The sequence below is a fragment of the Chanodichthys erythropterus genome, chromosome 9 (assembly GCF_024489055.1).
Source record: "Chanodichthys erythropterus isolate Z2021 chromosome 9, ASM2448905v1, whole genome shotgun sequence".
In the NCBI taxonomy this organism is placed as follows: Eukaryota; Metazoa; Chordata; class Actinopteri; order Cypriniformes; family Xenocyprididae; genus Chanodichthys; species Chanodichthys erythropterus.
The window spans coordinates 36,327,543-36,348,437 of record NC_090229.1 but is presented as its reverse complement, the minus strand read 5'-3'; the positions used below and the strand labels follow the sequence as shown (position 1 = coordinate 36,348,437).

Below are 20,895 nucleotides of genomic sequence, written 5' to 3'. Positions count from 1 at the left end.
CACGGAGCCGGGGCTTTTCCGGGAGCAGAGAAGGAAGAATTGTCTCTGACTCTCAGATTATTATAATATTTAAAATGAAAAACTCCTGTTTGCGTGGAAACACTGAAAGGTCAAAGCATGCTGGACACAATTAAGAGAGTTTCTACACAGAAAGATCTGGATCTTTAAGCAAAACTTTGTTCTTTTTGCTGGCTGTATTCAAAATAAGTGAGGAAAACATTTGCAACTACTTTCCAAGTGAAAGTGAAGGGAATCAGAATGCATGGAGAGAATCAGGAATACGACATCTTATTTCCATGCTTTTAAATCAACACATTCCCACCGAGATCTGAAACCGTGAAGGAGTTTCTTTTCTTGATCAAAAATCAATTTAATTGCTATTCCCTCAAGAAAGTCTTTCCATAAAATAAAATAAAATATTAAATTAAGTTCAATTCAATTCAATTCAATTCAATTCACATTTATTTGTATAGCACTTTTTCACAATACATATTGTTTCAAATCAGCTTTACAGGGAGCTGTACACACACACACACACACACACACACACACACACACACACACACACACACACACACACACACACACACACACACACACACACACACACACACACACACACTTTTATACAGTTAATCGCAATTAATCGCTTTGACAGCACTAATTATATAATGTTATATTATATTGCATAATTTTTTAATGTTAAATAAGTCTCATGCTCAATAGGACTTAAATTAAAATAAAACATTATAATTTAATCAAAATCAAATGCTTTTAATTGCTAAGTCTTTCCATAGAATAGAATAAAATAAAATAACAAAATAACATAAAGTAATAAAATAAAGTAATTATTAGAGTTATTTTAATTATTATAGAAGTTTTTTGTTGATATATAATCAACTGATTTTAACTAGTGTTTCAATAAAATTGAATAAAATTAAATAATTTTTAGAGTTATTGTTATTGCTTTTTGACTTTCAACTGATTTTAATTAGTATTCCCTTTCAATACAATACAATTAAATTAAATTAAATAATTATTAGTTATTGTAATTATTATAGACGTTTTTTATCAATAATCAACAGATTTATTTAGTATTCCCTTTCAATAAAATAAAATAAAATCAAATTATTATTAGAGTTATTGTAATTATTATAGAAGTTTTATGATCAATAATCAACTGATTTTAATTAGTATTCCCTTTCAATAAAATGAAATGAAATGAAATTAAATTATTATAATTATTATAGTTATTGTAGAAGTTTTCTCAATAGATCAATAATCACATGATTTTAATTGCTATTGACCTCAAGAAAGTGTTTCCATAGAATAATGATCAATAATCAACTGATTTTAATTATTCCCTTTCAATAAAATAAAATAAAATAAAATTAAATAAAATTAAATAATTATTAGATTTATTGTAATTATTATAGAAGTTTTTTGATCAATAATCAACTGATTTTAATTAGTATTGCCTTTCAATAAAATAAAATAAAATAAAATAAAATAAAATAAAATTAAATTAAATTAAATTAAATTAAATTAAATTAAATTAAATTAAATTAAATCATTATTAGAGTTATTGTAATTATTATAGAAGTTTTTTGATCAATAATCAACTGATTTTAATTAGTATTCCCTTTCAATAAAAAATAAATTAAATAAATAAAAATAAAATTAAATAAAATAAAATTAAATTAAATTAAATTAAATTAAATTAAATTAAATTAAATTAAATTAAATTAAATTAAATTAAATTAAATTAAATTAAATTAAATTTGATTAAATTAAATTAAATTTGATTAAATTAAATTAAATTAAATTATTAGAGTTATTGTAATTATTATAGAAGTTTATTGATAAATAATCAACTGATTTTAATTAGTATTCCCTTTCAATACAATACAGTTAAATTAAATTAAATAATTATTAGAGTTATTGTAATTATTATAGAAGTTTTTTTATCAATAATCAACTGATTTTAATTAGTATTCCCTTTCAATAAAAAAAATAAATATAAATAAAATAAAATAAAATAAAATAAAATTAAATTTGATTAAATTAAATTAAATTAAATTATTAGAGTTATTGTAATTATTATAGAAGTTTATTGATAAATAATCAACTGATTTTAATTAGTATTCCCTTTCAATACAATACAATTAAATTAAATTAAATAATTATTAGAGTTATTGTAATTATTATAGACGTTTTTTATCAATAATCAACAGATTTATTTAGTATTCCCTTTCAATAAAATTAAATAAAATAAAATTATTATTAGAGTTATTGTAATTATTATAGATGTTTTATGATCAATAATCAACTGATTTTAATTAGTATTCCCTTTCAATAAAATGAAATGAAATGAAATTAAATTAAATTAAATTAAATTAAATTAAATCATTATTAGAGTTATTGTAATTATTATAGAAGTTTTTTGATCAATAATCAACTGATTTTAATTAGTATTCCCTTTCAATAAAAAAAATAAATAAAAATAAAATAAAATAAAATAAAATAAAATTAAATTAAATTAAATTTGATTAAATTAAATTAAATTTGATTAAATTAAATTAAATTAAATTAAATTAAATTATTAGAGTTATTGTAATTATTATAGAAGTTTATTGATAAATAATCAACTGATTTTAATTAGTATTCCCTTTCAATACAATACAGTTAAATTAAATTAAATAATTATTATAGTTATTGTAATTATTATAGAAGTTTTTTATCAATAATCAACTGATTTTAATTAGTATTCCCTTTCAATAAAAAAAATATAAAATAAAATAAAATAAAATAAAATAAAATTAAATTAAATTAAATTAAATTAAATTAAATTTGATTAAATTAAATTAAATTAAATTATTAGAGTTATTGTAATTATTATAGAAGTTTATTGATAAATAATCAACTGATTTTAATTAGTATTCCCTTTCAATACAATACAATTAAATTAAATGAAATAATTATTAGAGTTATTGTAATTATTATAGACGTTTTTTATCAATAATCAACAGATTTATTTAGTATTCCCTTTCAATAAAATAAAATAAAATTATTATTAGAGTTATTGTAATTATTATAGAAGTTTTATGATCAATAATCAACTGATTTTAATTAGTATTCCCTTTCAATAAAATGAAATGAAATGAAATGAAATGAAATTAAATAATTATTAGTGTTATTGTAATTATTATAAAAGGTTTTTTTTATCAATAATCAACAGATTTATTTCGTATTCCCTTTCAATAAAATAAAATAAATAAAGTAATTATTATAGTTATTGTAGAAGTTTTTTGTTGATCAATAATCACATGATTTTAATTGCTATTGACCTCAAGAAAGTGTTTCCATAGAATAAGAATAAAATCAAATAAAATAAAAAAGTAAAATAAAACAATAAATAAAATACAATATTGAATTATTTTAGGCTATATTATTCTCTGACGTTTAATTATAATATTAAACAAGATTTCTTGCACCCCAAACAGTCATCATTTATGTCTACATCACCGTACATCAGTACTGGTAACACTTATTGTTCTCAAGTCAAAACATGATGATTTCTGATAACTCATTTGTGCAGGGACACTCCTGTTTTCCTGCCGCTGTTGTAATCCGGCCAGCAGGTGGCGCTGAGCGCAGAGGCGCAGAAGGAGTTCACGCGCAGAGTGAGACGCGGCTGCGCTTTCAAACCGCCGCGGTTTGTTGTTTCTCCTCTGGGGCTGGTGTGTGTTAGTTTATCAGTCTCTGGAGTGGAAACCACGACAACAGCACTAACAAACAGGTAATCCGCCTTTAACTTCTTCTAACACATCGAAGAAAAAGACCAAATCAGCTTTAAATCGTCGCTTGCTGTAGCTTAGATCCATGTTTGTTACTGAAGGTACACATGCCTATATTAAAAACATCTCTCACAGGTAGAGATTTGAGGCAGATTAGCCAGAGACACGCTATTTTGACGCATGTTTGTATATCGATGTGTGTTCATCCTCCAGCTATGATGATCTGAAGAGTGAAGGAGAATCAGTGACATGTCTTCTGCATCAGGCTGATTTACTGGTGTTTTATTTAGCTGATATTCATTCTTCAAGTCACTTACATTACACTTACACTGAAAGTCTCCATGTAGTAACCTAAAGTTCTGCACACGGTCATTTAATTATATTTTAGTCCTACAAGATCATTTTCACGTAAGAATTGTGTATGTTAATCAGTCTAATTACATTACTGAGTAGTTAATTACGGTAATTTAATTATTTTTCCCTTGAAAAAGTAAAGAAGGAATTACTGTTATTTAACTACAGTTATTTCTGATGTTAGGGCATTAAATACTGTATAGACAGACTACTGAACAATTCTATATACAACAATAGTGAATTCAAAATTAAAATTTAACTTCTAATTTTAAAATGTATGTTTTTTAATGTAACCTGATCCCCTTAAATTCTTTGGTCATTTTAAGAATAATTTATGCAATAAATAAATACACATTTAAATTTAAACGTCAAATATTTACAAATAGACACAAAAATATGTAATATTTAGAAAAAGGTTTTTAAATCAATGATTTAAAATGTAAGTGTGTTATGAAACAAAAATGAAAGTGAACTCTCATATAATAAGTTCACTTAAAGGGTTAGTGCACCCAAAAATGTAAATAATGTAATTTTATTACTCACCCTCATGTCGTTCCACACCTGTAAGACCTTCGTTCATCTTCAGAACGCAAATTAAGATATTTTTGATGAAATCCGATGGCTCAGTGAGGCCTGCGTTCAAAGCAATGATATTTCTTCTCTCAAGATCTATTAATGTACTAAAAACATATTTAAATCAGTTCATGTGAGTACAGTGGTTCAATATTAATATTATAAAGTGATGGCGCTCTGAGTCACTGATTCGATTCGTAAAGGTCTGAAGCAGTGTTTTGAAATCGGCCATTACTTTTCATTGTTGAAAAGTCGTTATTTTGGTTGTTTTTAGTACATTAATGGATCTTGAGAGAGGAAATGTCATTGCTGGCTATGCAGGCCTCTCTGAGCCATCGGATTTCATCAAAAATATCTTAATTTGTGTTCTGAAGATGAATGAAGGTCTTATAGGTGTGGAACGACATGAGGATGAGTAATAAATGATATTATTTTCATTTTTGGGTGAACTAACCCTTTAAGAGTGGCCTTTTATTATATAAGTACTATCTACAATTATGAGCTTTTTTGTTTTAAATATTCCTTCAGTCCAAGAGCAGATTCATTCAAGAAAAATAATTTTTTCTGTTAATGTGTTTTTCTCTTGCACACCATTGTCATAGTTCATAAATCATCCCTACAGCTTTCAGATACCACTCCAGATCTAACATTTTTCCATCATTTTCATCTTGATTTAGGTTGCACGATGCTGGAGCCGGCACAGATCCGTCGGAGAGGCGCTCAGGACTTTGAGGGTTTCTATGATCATGTGTGTGCGTCTCAAGGATCAGCTCCTGTCCGTGCGGTGAAGTCCAGCCTGAGTCGAGGGATGTTAGATTTTAACCCTGATCCCATCAGTCTAGTGGACTGGACGCCCATTCTGTCTGCCCTGGCCATCAACAAACACCTCCAGCATGTCGCCATCAAGAGCTCTTACCTCACCAGCACTGGAGCTCAAAGTTAGTTAAAGGATAAGTTCACTTTCAAAATAAATTTTCCTGATAATTTACTCACCCCCATGTCATCCAAGATGTTCATGTCTTTCTTTCTTCAGTCGAAAAGAAATTAAGGTTTTTGATGAAAATATTCCAGGATTATTCTCCATATAGTGGACTTCAATGGCCTCCAGACAGTTAAAGGTTAAAATGTCAGTTTCAGTGCAGCTTCAAAGAGCTTTAAACGATACCAGATGAGGAATAAGAGTCTTATCTAGAGAAACAATCAGCCATTTTCTTTAAAAAAAATTAAAATGTATATGCTTTATAAACACAGATGATCACATCACAAGTGCTTCCACCAGAACGCTATTCAGTATTCTTCAAAAAGCTTACGCTAAAAGTCCTACACCTTCCCTATTAAACTTACAGAAAAAAACTGAACTGGCACCGCGTTCGTTCCATAAGTTGAATAAGAAAGTAACTTAAATTGAAATGTTTTAGTTGAGAAGGCTTGCACCAGGGCAGCTTCCTCAACTAAAACATTTCAATTTAAGTTACTTTCTTATTCAACTAATGGAATGAACGCGGCGCCAGTTCAGTTTTTTTCTGTAAGTTTAATAGTTTTCTGAAAGTCTTGTTACGATTGAGCGTCTTTTTCTTCTCAGGTTCGTACAAGGCTCATAATAAGAAGAAGACTCCTGTGATTCATTCCAAGAATATGACGCTTCAGTTGTGTAAGGCTGTGCAGAAGTGCCTGTGTGAGTCCAGCAGCCTAAAGAGCCTTCATCTGCACGGTTTGCCATTGAGAGAGAGGGATCTCAACGCGCTCACAAAGGTGGAGCTAAATATTTACTCGCTTTTATTTTTTTTGTTTAATTTTATTATTATTTAATGTTCTTTTACTTTTTGTAGGATTAGGCAGTATGGCAAAAAATTAAATCTTTTTTTTTGACTGATTCATGATTTTTTTTTTTTTAATGTTTAACTAGTCAACTTAAAAACTTAACTATAATATGATTCAAGTAACATTCTCTTTACTAACCATCTGGTTAAAAAAAGTTCTATTCCAAATGCAGTACACCTGAAGTGATCAACATGCTGTAAATGTAAAACAAATTACTTATTTGTTAAATATCTTTGTATAAAATATGCATGAAATATACGGAAGAGGATTAGGGCCAAGCAATAATAAAAAATAAAACCATCTCGAGATTAAAGTTGTTTAATTTCAAGAAAAAAGTCAAAATAAAATGTTGAGAATAAAATCATTAAATTTCGAGAAAAAAGTCCAGATAAAATGTTGAGAATAAACTTGTTAAATTACGAGAACAAATTCGTTAAATTATGAGAAAAATGTTGTTAAATTTCGGGAAAAAAGTCGAGATAAAATGTTGAGAATAAAGTCATTAAATTAACGAATTTATTCTTGTAATTTAACAAATTTATTCTCGTAATTTAACAAGTTTTTTTCTCATAATTTAATGACTTTATTCTCAACATTTTATCTCAACATTTTTCTCGAAATTTAACAACTTTAATCTTGAGATGGTTTTATTTTTTTTATTATTGCTTGGCCCTAATCCTCTTCCGTAGAAATATGAAGGCAAATGTTGTACAAACTTATCTTAAATTCTATATACTCAGAAATAATCTAAAATAAGAAATTCTATATATTTCTTAGCCAAAACGTAATAGCAATAAATAACACCAATAATAGACTATTATTAACAGCAAATGCTTTGTAAAAACAGGCTAAAGGTGCTGTTATTTTCTGTCACCATCATGCAAACATGAAATATCAAACACAATATTTCTTTACAGGTTTTTGCATTACATTGCACTATTTTTCATATTGTTTTTATGTTTGGGGGGCATGTTTGGCTGTTGCACACGTGTCTCACGCCGTTTGCAGCGCCTCACTCATGAAACAGCATTGTAAAAACGCGGCAGTCAAGTTAAAAAAAGAAAAAAGTTCAACTCATGTTTAATAACTCTGCTTTTTCACCATTCCACTGCCACTGTCTCGTTTTTTACATTAATCAAGCATGCCATCATGTGGTCGGATAATTTTTTTCTCTTAACGTTTATCATTGCTGTATTGTCAGCATGTCTAATTGCGTTTGCTAACATTGTTATTCAAAATCGTGACTCGATGTAAAAATAATAAAATCAAGACAAAACATTAAATTCGAATCTGAAAAATCGCACAGCCCTAACTTTTTGATTTATTTATTTTTATTTGCAACATTGTTTGGTTGTACTTCGGCTCTACGTGACTGTGCGGACAATTTTTTTTTTTCTCATAACAAAAAAAAGAGAGAGAGATTGTCATACTGCTCATAAAACATTCGCTATAATTAGGAATACATCCAGTTTAGATGGAAAGGATCTCAGGGCTGACTAGCTGAACGAGTTACTGTATCTTTACCCATTAATAGACACGTTACTTCCTTGAAAATAAACACCAGTACAGCGCTAAAACAACCACAATGAAATGAGCTTCAGTTCTCGGAAAATCCGAGCTAATGTTGATTCGTGTTTTATTACAATCTCTGTCTCGTTCTCTCTCCTCTGTTTGGTGTTTTTTTTTTAAATGGGTGATTCTCTGGAGGTTGGAGATTTAGCTGCTCCATGTCAACCTTTCTCACTCGTTGTGACAGTTAACCTCTGCCCCTCCCACACCGGACACACCAAAGTAGATGGAGAAACTTTTCTCTATTTATGGATATGACGTGCACGGGCGAGTAACACATGGAAGATTTTGGAATAAGAATTGATATATTGACAAAAAAAAGTTATATAGTGTACCCTTTTTTCATATTTAATATTATATTTTTTTCATTTATTATTTGAAAACATGTTCAAATAACGTTCTGATTTCTGTTTAGGGTTTAGCTAAGAGTGTGTCATTGGAGCATCTCTCTTTAGCACACTGTCCGATCGCAGATCAAGGTTTGGAAGGTGAGCTGAAGTTTTGATTCTGCTCGTCAGACATTTTACTGCTTTGTGGAAATCAGGATTTATGTCACTCACAGAGCTGGAATTGTAATCCATTACTGAGTCCAAATTACATGACAAAAGTTGTCGTCAGAAACGTGATTGTTTATCTCATTAAATTGAAATATAGTATAATATTGTACCATATTGATATAAAAATACAAAGAGAAGAGAAATATATTCCATTCTTTATCAACATAAGGTGCATTAAATATTACATTACATCAGGGTTTCCCAGACTGTGAGTTTTGAGTTTAATGAAAAGCTAATAATTAAATCGTACAAATTAAAATTAAAATGAATAATTGTTATAAATAAATGTTTGAAAGACAGAACCCTTCCAAAGACAGCAATACATGGGTTAATGACTTACTGTTGTGTAAACATTCTGTTTATATGAATTGAAATTAATGCAGAAAATATTTTTGTTATATTGTTCTTTCATTCAGTCATTTGTCAGAGTGTGAAATATTCATCAACGATTAAGACTGTGGATTTCACTTCCTGTAACATTACCTGGCAAGGAGCGGAGCATATGGCGAACATCATAAAGGTACAAGTCAACGTTTATTAGTATAATTAATTCCTGGAAATTCTTGGAAACGTATTCATGAGTTTGATCTGCTGTTCAGCACCAGGCCGTGAGGCGGCACAGTACGGCGTGGGTGGAGACTCTGCGCTACAGGAGGGCGGAGTTTGAAGCCATGAGCGGACTGCGCAGAGTTACCCTAAACGACAACATTCTGATCGGAGACAGAGGAGTGACGGCACTCGCCCGTGAGCTTACGGAGGACCTGTGGGTCAAAGGTTCGAGAACTCATTCTTCAACACAGAGGCATATACATTTCACTAGCACATGTACACCCACATTTCACCTTATATTCCCCTAGCGGTGGACCTGCAGCGCTGTGGCATCTCTAATGAAGGAGCTCAAGTTCTAGAGCAGATGCTTCAGTCCAATTCCACTCTGTGTGTGCTTGACATCAGGAGAAACCCGCTGATCGGTAACTAATACAAAACTTTGGCGTTTGGGGTCAGGAAGATATATGTTTCTGAAAGAAGTCTCGGTAACACTTTCTATGAAGACCATGCTTATAATGATTTATAGCCACATTTATACTTATTTATAAGTATTACTATTCTATAAATATATTTATAAAGACTCATTAAGATTTATACTGCATTATAAGAAGTTATGGATACATTTATATTATTTTTATAATTACTTATAAGCCATGCATTTGCTTTTTCAATGTGCATGCTCATAAGCCTTTATATATTTATAAATGATCACAAAATAGTTCCAGAGACACTTGTTTGCTGTATCAATTAGTTATTATGTCTTTAATGGCTAAAGTTTGCATTAGAGGTAATGAATGGTAATTTTAATTTTTAAAATCTATATCTCCTCAGCCATTTGCATGGTATTGCTTATAGCAGTTTGGAATTATACTTTAAAAATATTGTTGCAGTGTTTTGCTAGTATGTAACATAAAAAAAAAGTACTTTTTTTCAACTGTTTGTATGTTAATGATTTCCGTTTTTTTTCACAATCACATTCGTGATTTCTTAACATTTGATTTAGGAAAATTGCATCCTCTGTTTTCACTTTACTTAAAGCCAACAATGATGCATTTATAGAGATTAGTAACTATTATTACATGCAATAAGTATTTATAAGAACACAACACGGCTATTAGGGCTGTCAAGTAATTAATCGCATACAAAATAAAATTTTGAGTTTGCCTAATATATGTGAGTTTACTGTGTAATTATATATATATATATATATATATATATATATAAATACAAACACATTCATGTATATATTTGAGAAATATTTACAAGTATATGTATTTATTTATATTTTTATATAATTTATATTATATATAAAACATATTTTGTACATAAATAACATATTTCTCTTAAATATATACATTAATTTGTGTGTATTTATATATACATAATAATTACGCACAGTACACCCACATATATTAGGCACACTCAAACGTTTATTTTGTATGCGATTAATCGCAATTAATCGTTTGACAGCCATAACGGCTATTAATAACAATATATTCACTAATTTGACAAAAAAATCTGAATAAAAAGTCATTTTAACTATAATATAACATTATAGCAATGCAAGCTGTATCTTTATAAATACGTTCATGGAACCATACAACGGGCTAATGGTTCACCCAAAAATGAAAATTATCACATAATTTATGTCATATGTTGGGTCAGAGATCACCCGTGAACACACTTTATAAAATATTAATTAGTTGTTATAGCCAGTTATTATATTTTATAAAGTTTTAAATAAGTTTTAAGTAATTTTTCTTAAAAAAAAACCCATCGCTTCACTCCAGAAGGAATTTAGGAAACCCCCTGGAGCCGTATGGATTACTTTTATGATGGATGGATGTGCTTTTTGAAGCTTCAATAACTCAGATGCAATGCCATTACAAAGCTGGGAAGAGCCAGAATATTATTTAATATAACTCTGATTGTATTCATCTTTTTTTGGGGGGGGTGAACTATTCTTTTAATTTTTTTTTTTTTTTTTTTTTTTTTATGATGGCAAAGCTATATTTTCAGCATCATTACTGCAGTCTTCAGTGTCACATGATCCTTCAGATTATTATCAATGTTGAAAACAGTTGCACTGCTTAATATTTTGGTGGAAACTGAGATGCATGTAAAATGGATTGTGAATGCATTTATATGTTGACTTTAATATTAATATTACTAATGGACAAAATGTTAATGGCATCTCATGTGGTCGAATGTGTTCAAACAGCCACAAAAAACATTATGGGAAGCACACTAGCCAGCCGGGATTCAATCTTTGTCAGCTGAAGACCCAAACACATCTTGATACCAGGTGGAAATGGGGCTTGAGACAACAAATCATGTTAACATCACTTTGTCAACTCTTTTCTTTTCTTTTAGATAATAATGTGGTGAAGTCAGTGCTTAAAAAAGTTCTCATGAACACCAAAAGCCATGACTCCCAGGTCTGAAAACTTTTGCATCTTTAAATGTTTTAGATTATTAGATATTAATTGAATCTGTTGTTTCTTGATTAAAATGTAATGAATGTTGACCACATGTGCTGTGCTCACACTGTCAGTGTGTTGTGTTTCAGTATCTTTGGCTTAAACCTCCTTCTTCTAAAGACACGGTTGATCAGTCACGGCAGTTGAGGAGGAGGAACGCAGGGAAAGCTTCATATCGAATCGGTATTTGCAGTGTTTCGGCTTGTTTTTTCTAGCGGTGAGATGTTTATGTGTGTTTCACTGGACTGTTTCCTGTCATTCTTTGCAGGATCTCGCCGGTCCTCATCCGTAAACTCTGTGTGGAGGCCTCCTCGGCCCGGTTCAGTGGGGTACGTCCCATGGCGCACTGCTGCACGAGCGGGCTTACAGAGGTGAGCGCAATGATGTTGGTGATATCAGTCTCAGGATAGATTTATGTGTTACCTCACAGAATTCATCTACAAGATCTGCTTTTCCATTCAAGTCAATAAGATACCTGAGCATGTCTCTCTTTGTCTATCTATAAAGAGGTGCATCACAGGCTGATGGAGCAACAGACCAGAGTTTTCAAGTAAGGGCTGTTTTATGATTCATGATTTGTGTTATTGTTGATGTGGTATGCGTCGAGGTTGATGATGGTTTTCTTCATCAGAACGCCACCTCTGTGAGGGTAACTGTGGAGATGGAGTCAGAGTCCGAGGAGGTGGATGATGCACATGTACTACCGAGTCCTCAGGAGAAAATCACAAGCTACCAGTTCAGAAGACTGCAGACAGAGAACAGCCGATTACAGGTCACACAGTGACAGGAAAATGATTAGAACTAAATGTCACTTTAGTTAGGAGAGTATTCAGAGAGCTGACATGGACATACATTAAAGGTCAATAGTTTGAAATAATGTTTTTGAAAGTCTCTTCTGCTCACATTTATATGATGAATATATGATGAAAAATACAGTGAAACAGTCATTTTGTGTAGTATTGTTACAATTTCAAACAGCTGTGAAAACTATTTGAATATATGTTAAAATGTGATTTATTTCTGAATTTTCAGCATCATTACTCCAGTCTTCAGTGTCACATGATCCTTCAGAAATCATTCTAATATGATGTTTTCTAGCTCATTTGTTATCAATTATTATTGGCGCTGAAATATTAATAATGATTATCAATGCTGAAAACATGAAATATTTGACACATTGATAACATTGATGTCTTTACTGGTACTTTTGATCAATTTAATATTTGAAGTAATAATCTTACTGACCTCAAACTTTTGAATGATAGTGTATAACGTTTTCCAAAAAATATTAGGCAGCAACTGTTGAATTTACAACAACATTGACAATAATCATAAATGTTTCTTCAGAGCATCAAATCATCATATCAGAATGATTTCTGAAGGATCATGTGAGTAAAGATGCTGAAAATTCAGCTTTGATCACAGGAATAAATTACATAAATGTATAAATTTTACAATATATTAAAATCCCCCTGTAGTCAATAATTTGATCCCTTAAAACTCATCTTTGATCACCAAGATGACATATTTAAAAATGTTTTCCTGTGGAAAAAATCTTAAAATGGCTTGAATGTAACTCTACACCCTTGCTTCATTTAGTATATGCAGATGTATGAATATGCTAATTAGCCCCGCCTCCACTCACTCACTCACTCACTCACACCAGCTCAGAGATCCATTCGGTCAACTTACTGAGGTAAACGCTGCACAATGGTATCGCTCTTTACAACATCGGACACATAACGGTAATTAATATGATTAGACTTTTGCTTCACTATGTTATCAAACAGCTAATAATGTGTTGCTTATGTTACACAAACCATGTTATCGTTCGCGAGTCTATGGAGAAAGACATATAGTTCATCATAACATCGTAATATACATCATACACATAATTCACCCCATATATTGCTAAATGTTGGCTAGAAGATTTTTCATATTAACAGAAAAATATATGTGGCTTCTATTGAGACTCCTGCTTTAGAGCGGTCATAGTTAATGATAGGCTAAAGCTCGCCTGCTCATTGACGTTGCAAGGCAAACCATGTTTTTCACTGCAGTTTTAAAGAGAAAAAATACTCAGCAGTGGTGTTGACTGATGAATTTGATCATGGTTTGTCTTAAATCATATTAAAAACACCACATAGACATATAAACAACATTTAAAAACTTGATTTTCACCACAGGGGGACTTTAAAATAGAAAACAGCTATTTTAAATGGTAATAATATTTCACATTATTACAGTTTTCACTGTTTATGATAATAAGTTCAGCCTTGGTGAGCATAAGAGACTTCTTTCAAAAACATTTAAAAAATATGAATTATTCCCAGAGTCCTGAAAAATTATAATAATTAAACTTTTTTTTTCCCTTTTTATTATTCTTCTTAATTATTACGACTTCCAAATTTGAATAAAAATGCAAAATAACCAATTTAGAATACTGCTCAAAAGTTGTAGTTTTTTATGTTTTTAAAAGAAGTGTCATGTTCACCATGGCTGTATTTATTTTATATAAATACAGTAAAAACTTTGAAATATTATAACAATCTAGAGTAACTGTTTTTATGAATATATTGTAAAATGTAATTTACTCCAGTTATCAAAGCTGAATTTTCAAAAGCACCCTATATGCACACTACTGTGGTGCTTGGTTTTGATCTTTTGTTATCTAATGTAATGACATTCTTACATTTTTAAGCGTGGCTTAAATATACAGTTACATATATTTGGTGCCACTGTATTCATAAAGGATATTGTGGTACACTTCCTCCCCTCACCCACAGGTGGAGCTAGAAGAGTGTCGGCTGAGGCTGGCAGAGGAGAGGAACACCAGACTGAAAACCAACTCTCGTCTGGTGGAGGTACACGTATTCCCAGTTATTCTATTGGTAAAATGAATAGTAACATGTCAGAAAGTAATGTTAACATGTCTCTTCCTGTAGCTGGAATTGGAGAACGAGCGTTTGCGCAGTCTGAATCAATCCCTGTCTGAAGCCCATCTCAACTCCTCTGTTCTAGAGGATGAACATGTGCTGGAAAGCATCGAATCCTCCTTCCACAAATTCCACGCCTTCCTAGACCTGCTGAAAGATGCTGGGTCTGTCTGATCTGTTAGCAGATATTTCATATAACTTCTGAATGAGTGATGCAAGTTTTGTGCCTTTTTTTCTTTTCTTTTTTTTTCAGAAGTCTTGACGCCAGATTATTATTAATTTTAATATTTAAAGATTTAGCTGTGATTAATTTGGAATTTCTTGATTCCTGTTAGGCTGGGCCGGTTTGCATCTATGGCTGGAATAGACCAATCAGACTTTGGGGTTCTTGGGCATCCTCAGCTCTCCTCAACAGAGAGGACACAGTTCAGCCGAGAGAACCAGAGAAACCAGGAGAGGAGGGAGAGTTCAGCTGTGAGTAGACATAAGAGAACAAGACACATTCAAAAATTATTTGATAAAAATAAATATTTATTTTCTATCATTCAAAAGTTTGGGTTTCAGTTCTTTTTATTCATTAAAGGGGACCTACTATGCCCTATTTTACAAGATATAAAATGTCTCTGATGTCCCCAGAGTATTTATGTGAAGTTTCAGCTCAAAATACCCCACAGATCATTTTTATAGCATGTTAAAATGGCCACTTTTTGGGCTTGAGCAAAAAAGCGCTGTTTTAGTGTGTGACCCTTTAAATGCAAATGAGCTGCTGCTCTTGGCCTAAGAGGGTGGAGCTTCAAGAGCTCATTTTCCGGTGTCAGGAGTCAGTCAGGACGCACTATAATGTCAGAAACTGTGAATATATGCTGCATGGAGATAGAACAGGTATAATTTATTTCAATTACGGTTATAACTTATGTTGTCTTGTTTTTATCCACTATATTAGTACAAGCCAGTTGTACCGCACCCCGTTCAACTTTAACGATGAGTTTTATCACGTTTATTGTACTTCACACAAAATCTGAAACAATTGTTTTCACTCTAGAAAATCACTGTAAGAGCTTAATAAAACACAGTGCAAGTGTGCATTAAAATATTATCCATAATCTCGCTCTCCCTTGCATTATCATCAACATACACAGCGAAGTACACAGAAACACTCGTAACTAACAGTAAACGAATATATACAGACCTTATGCCTTTTTGGGTGGTGCTTAAAGGTGCTATCAAACGTTTTTTTTTTTTCACAAGATGTAATATAAGTCTAAGGTGTTCCCTGAATGTGTCTGTGAAGTTTCAGCTCAAAATACCCCATAGATTTTTTTAAATTATAAATGCGCCGATTCAGGCTGCGGCCCCTTTAATTGCTCGTGCTCTCCGCCCCCCGAGCTCTTGACTCATTGCATAAACAAAGTTCACCCAGCTAATATAACCCTCAAAATGGATCTTTACAAAGTATTCATCGTGCAGCATGATTAATCGCATAAGTATGGTTTTTATTTGGATGTTTACTTTTGATTCTGAATGAGTTTGATAGTGCTCCGTGGCTAAAGCTAACATTACATACTGTTGGAGAGATTTATAAAGAATGAAGTTGTGTTTATGAATTATACAGACTGCAAGTGTTTAAAAATGAAAATAGCGACGGCTCTCGTCTCCGTGAATACAGTAAGAAACGATGGTAACTAACCACATTTAACAGTACATTAGCAACATGCTAACGAAACATTTAGAAAGACAGTTTACAAATATCACTAAAAATATCATGATATCATGGATCATGTCAGTTATTATTGCTCCATCTGACATTTTTCGCTGTTGTCTTTGCTTGCTTACCTAGTCTGATGATTCAGCTGTGCACAGATCCAGACGTTAATACTGGCTTGTATAATGCCTTGATCATGCAAATATTGGGGGCGTACCTATTAATGATCCCAAATGTTACGTAACAGTCAGTGTTATGTTGAGATTCGCCTGTTCTTCGGAGGTCTTTTAAACAAATGAGATTTATATAAGAAGGAGGAAACAATGGAGTTTGAGACTCACTGTATGTCATTTCCATGTACTGAACTCTTGTTATTCAACTATGCCAAGGTAAATTCAATTTTTAATTCTAGGGCACCTTTAATAAACTGGTAAACTCAGATTAACTGTAATAAAGTGCTCTCACCTTCATTACTGCCCAAACTTTTTAGCGGTAGTGTAAATTGATTATTTTGTATTTTTATTCTAATTTGGAAGTCCTAACAAATGAGAATCCAAAAAAAAAAAAAAAAAAAAAAAAAAAAAATCATTAATCATACTTGGAAGGTAATATTACTGACCCCAAACTTTTGAATGCTAGTGTATTTATTGTTTTATTTATAACATTATTATTATTATTATTATTATTATGATTGCTCTAATGTCCACACAGATGGCAGAGATCCCTCAACCTGAATCAAGGACCCATTCAGAACCTCATTTTAATGCCGAAGATATTCCCCAGCCTCATTCCCAACAGGAAGTGCCTCTAATTCCAGTCAGCTTGTGTGGTGCCTCCCAGACATTACAGGAGCCGCTTGTGTTTGAGGCCCCGGAGCAGAGCCGACAGTCCTTGGACCCCTCGAGCCGTCAGGGGGCCAGTGGAGGTTCTCGCTCAGGAAGTTCAGTCAGCAGTGTCAGTCTTCAGTCCAAAGACTCAAAGTCCTCTCGGGCGAACGGATCAGTGTGCTCGGCTCTGAACTCCAGAGCCTCTAGTCTGTCTCCGTTGGGTTCAGGCAGACAGAGCGCTTCAGGAAGCCAGAGAGGTGCTGCCGGACTGGTTGGGTTCTAGCTGGACAGAGCTTGGCTAACGTAAAGACGTTTAAATGTTTGTTATTGCTGTCATCTCAACCTGTCCGGTGTATACTGAGACTGTGAACTACCTGTTCTAATCCTGTTACATGTCTGTTTGAAAAGTTGATGTGCTTTATGACATTCTAGGTTGAGGATGCGGTTTATTCACAGACATTAATGTTGTTTAGTTTTATAGACTGACGTTTTATTTATAGAATATTTGCAGTTCAATGACACTAACGTTATTATATTACACTTTTTGCTAAATAGATTGTTTGTGATTGATGAAAACAGTGAAATCTGATTTGCCACCTGCTAATTGTCATGTTTTTTCTATGAATAATTTTTCATTTGAAAATAAACCAGTTTTTGCTGTTTGCAGTATGAAATTTTCTTTAGTCTTTGCCAGGGTGATTTCTGATTCAGAAACTTTATATATATATATAAATATATATATTCACATGCACACACACACACACAAAATCTCACAGAAGTGAGTACACCCCTCACATTTTTGTAAATATTTTATTATATCTTTTAATGTGACACTTTGCTACAATGTAAAGTAGTGAGTGTAAAGCTTGCATAACAGTGTAAATTTGCTGTACCCTCAAAATAACTCAACACACAGCCATTGATGTCTAAACCGCTGGCCACAAAAGTGAGCACACCCCTAAGTGAAAATGTCCAAATTGGGCCCAATTAACCATTTTCTTTCCCCGGTGTCATGTGGCTCGTTAGTGTTACAAGGTCTCAGGTGTGAATGGGGAGCAGGTGTTTTAAATTTGGTGTTAACGCTCTCACTCTCTCATACTGGTCACTGGAAGTTCAACATGGCACCTCATGGCAAAGAAACCTCTGAGGATCTGAAAAAAAGAATCGTTGCTCTACATAAAGGTGGTGTAGGCTATAAGAAGATTGCCAAGACCCTGAAACTGAGCTGCAGCACGGTGGCCAAGACCATACAGCGGTTTAACAGGACAGGTCCCGCTCAGAACAGGCCTCGCCAAGGTTGACCAAAGAAGTTGAGTGCACATGCTCCGTGTCATATCAGAGATTGTGTTTGGGAAATAGACGTATGAGTGCTGCCAGCATTGCTGCAGAGGTTGATGGGGCGGAGGGTCAACCTGTCAGTGCTCAGATCATACGCTGCACACTGCATCAAATTGGTCTGCATGGCTGTTGTCCCAGAAGGAAGCCTCTTCTAAAGATGATGCACAAGAAAGCCTGCAAACAGTTTGCTGAAGACAAGCAGACTAAGGACATGGATTACTGGAAGCAAGTCCTGTGGTCTGATGAGACCAAGATAAACTTACTTGGTTCAGATGGTGTCAAGCGTGTGTGGCGGCAACCAGGTGAGGAGTACAAAGACAAGTGTGTCTTGCCTACAGTCAAGCACGGTGGTGGGAGTGTCATGGTCTGGGGCTGCATGAGTGCTGCCGGCACTAGGGAGCTACAGTTCATTGAGGGAACCATAAATGAGCAGAGAATGATCGCCTCCCTTCGGAGACTGGGCCGCAGGGCAGTATTCCAACATGATAATGACCCCAAACACACCTCCAAGATGACCATTGCCTTACACTGCCTTTCCACTGCTTTAAAGAAGCCGAGGGTAAAGGTGATGGGCTGGCCAAGCATGTCTCCAGACCTAAACCCTATTGAGCATCTGTGGGGCATCCTCAAACGGAAGGTGGAGGAGCGCAAGGTCTCTAACATCCACCAGCTCCGTGATGTCGTCATGGAGGAGTGGAAAAGGACTCCAGTGGAAACCTGTGAAGCTTTGGTGAACTCCATGCCCAAGAGGGTTAAGGCAGTGCTGGAAAATAATGGTGGTCACACAAAATATTGACACTTTGGGCGCAATTTGGACATTTTCACTTAGGGGTGTAGTCACTTTTGTGGCCAGCGGTTTAGACATTAATGGCTGTGTGTTGAGTTATTGAGGGTACAGCAAATTTACACTGTTATACAAGCTTTACACTCACTACTTTACATTGTAGCAAAGTGTCATTTCTTCAGTGTTGTCACATGAATAATAAAATATCTACAAAAATGTGAGGGGTGTACTCACTTCAGGGAGATATAGTGTGTGTGTGTGTATATTATACACACTTATGTATTGATAAAATGGATAAAAATTAATGCTAGTTATTTTAAACTATTTAAAATAATTTTTGATTCTGAATCCACTAATGATTATTATTAGATAAATATTCTAAGTAGTGTGAAGTAAACAATTACAATTATTTTTTTGACAAACCATTAATAGTTGTGTTGCAACAATTTTTTGAACTTGTTAGCCCCTGTATTTGTGCACTTTTACAGTCTTTGCATTTTTGTGTGGCCCGAGTTTCAACAAATATATCAAGATTCAAGGTAAAAACCGTCAATGATGTGTCAGATCTCAGATTTGATTGTGCTGTTTCTCAATCAGTTGTTCAAGAGAGATTCAGTCAATCTGAATGTTTTTTTTTTTAATTTTTAATTTAATTATTTTTTTGTTGTTGTTTATTTTAACCATATTCAAACAGTATTATAGCTATCAAACCATTTCTTGTCATTCTTTTAAATCTGTATTTAAACTCAGAATGATTTCAAAGTAAAAAGAGGTGCTAAAGTCTGATTTTGTTTTAAAATTAAATTATTATAATCCTAATTCAAGAGAAAGATTTTGAAAATCTGACAGTAATCAGAGTAGTACAGTAAGGTTAACCCTGCCTGGTTTAAATGTTTAAAAATGATTAATAGTTTTAGAAAATTTGAAAAGTAATCAAATGTAATCAATTACATTATTTTAATAAAGTAATTAAAATAGTTACTTGTAACCTCTAATCTGTAACCTTTTACATTTCCAAAGTAACCTACCCAACACTATAATCAGACATTTGAGAAGCAGCACACATAAAGACAAAACTGAGATCCGGACACTCCATTGGCTGCTTTCAGCTGCGCGTGCACGCACTCGTCCAATCGGAGCGCGCGACACTGACTTCGGCGACTCTCCTCCGAGCAGAAGATCATGCGTGCAGCTGGTGAGCAAGAGTTCTCCATCAAAACAACATACATGCGAACACAACACACAACTTTGCAGCCGAGCTCACTTCTTAAATATCATACATTCCAGAAGTATTAGGAAAATTGTGCTTTAAATAGAAACGCAGCAGCTTTGCTGTGCTTCTACTGCTAGCATTGTTAGCATGTTGTTGTTCTTGAATGGGGTTCATTAACAGAGACAGCGCTGTGATATCGATAACCCAACCAATGTATTCAACACCGCCGTTTTCTGATATTTACGAAGCTTGTGAACGATTAACTTCAGGTTCCTCTGTTTGTTTATCAAGCTAACAATGAAATATACAGTGTATGTGTGTAAAAGCAGGGGAAAGATGCTCCCTCAAGAACAATGAGCGTTTGTTGGCATGTTATTGAGAGTTTAGCATGTACA

General features: G+C 32.9%; 2 protein-coding genes across 9 annotated transcripts in view; both read left to right on the top strand.

Annotated features, from left to right (window-relative positions):
* Nucleotides 1-3,667: 3,667 nt before the first annotated feature.
* cep78 (centrosomal protein 78) lies at nt 3,668-17,754 on the top strand. 2 transcript variants are annotated; one of them, XM_067394079.1, is made up of 16 exons: nt 3,668-3,799; nt 5,402-5,662; nt 6,307-6,476; nt 8,530-8,602; nt 9,088-9,191; nt 9,271-9,445; nt 9,529-9,642; nt 11,594-11,658; nt 11,790-11,883; nt 11,969-12,071; nt 12,208-12,250; nt 12,332-12,472; nt 14,487-14,564; nt 14,646-14,800; nt 14,972-15,110; nt 17,050-17,754. In XM_067394079.1, exons 2-16 carry the CDS (start codon nt 5,410-5,412, stop codon nt 17,446-17,448), a joined length of 2,106 nt encoding a protein of 701 aa, XP_067250180.1. In that variant the 5' UTR covers nt 3,668-3,799; nt 5,402-5,409; the 3' UTR covers nt 17,449-17,754. The 2 variants fall into 2 exon arrangements, with proteins under 2 accessions (XP_067250180.1, XP_067250179.1); XM_067394078.1 differs by having other exon boundaries at nt 11,775-11,883.
* A 2,676-nt stretch (nt 17,755-20,430) lies between these two features.
* Nucleotides 20,431-20,895, top strand: part of cabin1 (calcineurin binding protein 1) — a 127,277-nt gene continuing 126,812 nt past the window's right edge. For all 7 annotated transcript variants that reach the window (XM_067395483.1, XM_067395481.1, XM_067395482.1 and 4 more), the window contains exon 1: nt 20,431-20,482. The gene's annotated coding sequence lies outside the window, so the exon portion shown is untranslated. The remainder of the gene's footprint in view (nt 20,483-20,895) is intronic.

Excerpts from the sequence above, each read along its gene's own strand:
- cep78 (XM_067394078.1), top strand. The coding sequence starts at position 5,410 with ATGCTGGAGCCGGCACAGATCCGTCGGAGAGGCGCTCAGGACTTTGAG. Across the intron at positions 12,072-12,207 it reads GCACGAGCGGGCTTACAGAG|AGGTGCATCACAGGCTGATG; the intron begins GTGAGCGCAATG and ends CTATCTATAAAG. Across the intron at positions 14,801-14,971 it reads GACCTGCTGAAAGATGCTGG|GCTGGGCCGGTTTGCATCTA; the intron begins GTCTGTCTGATC and ends GATTCCTGTTAG.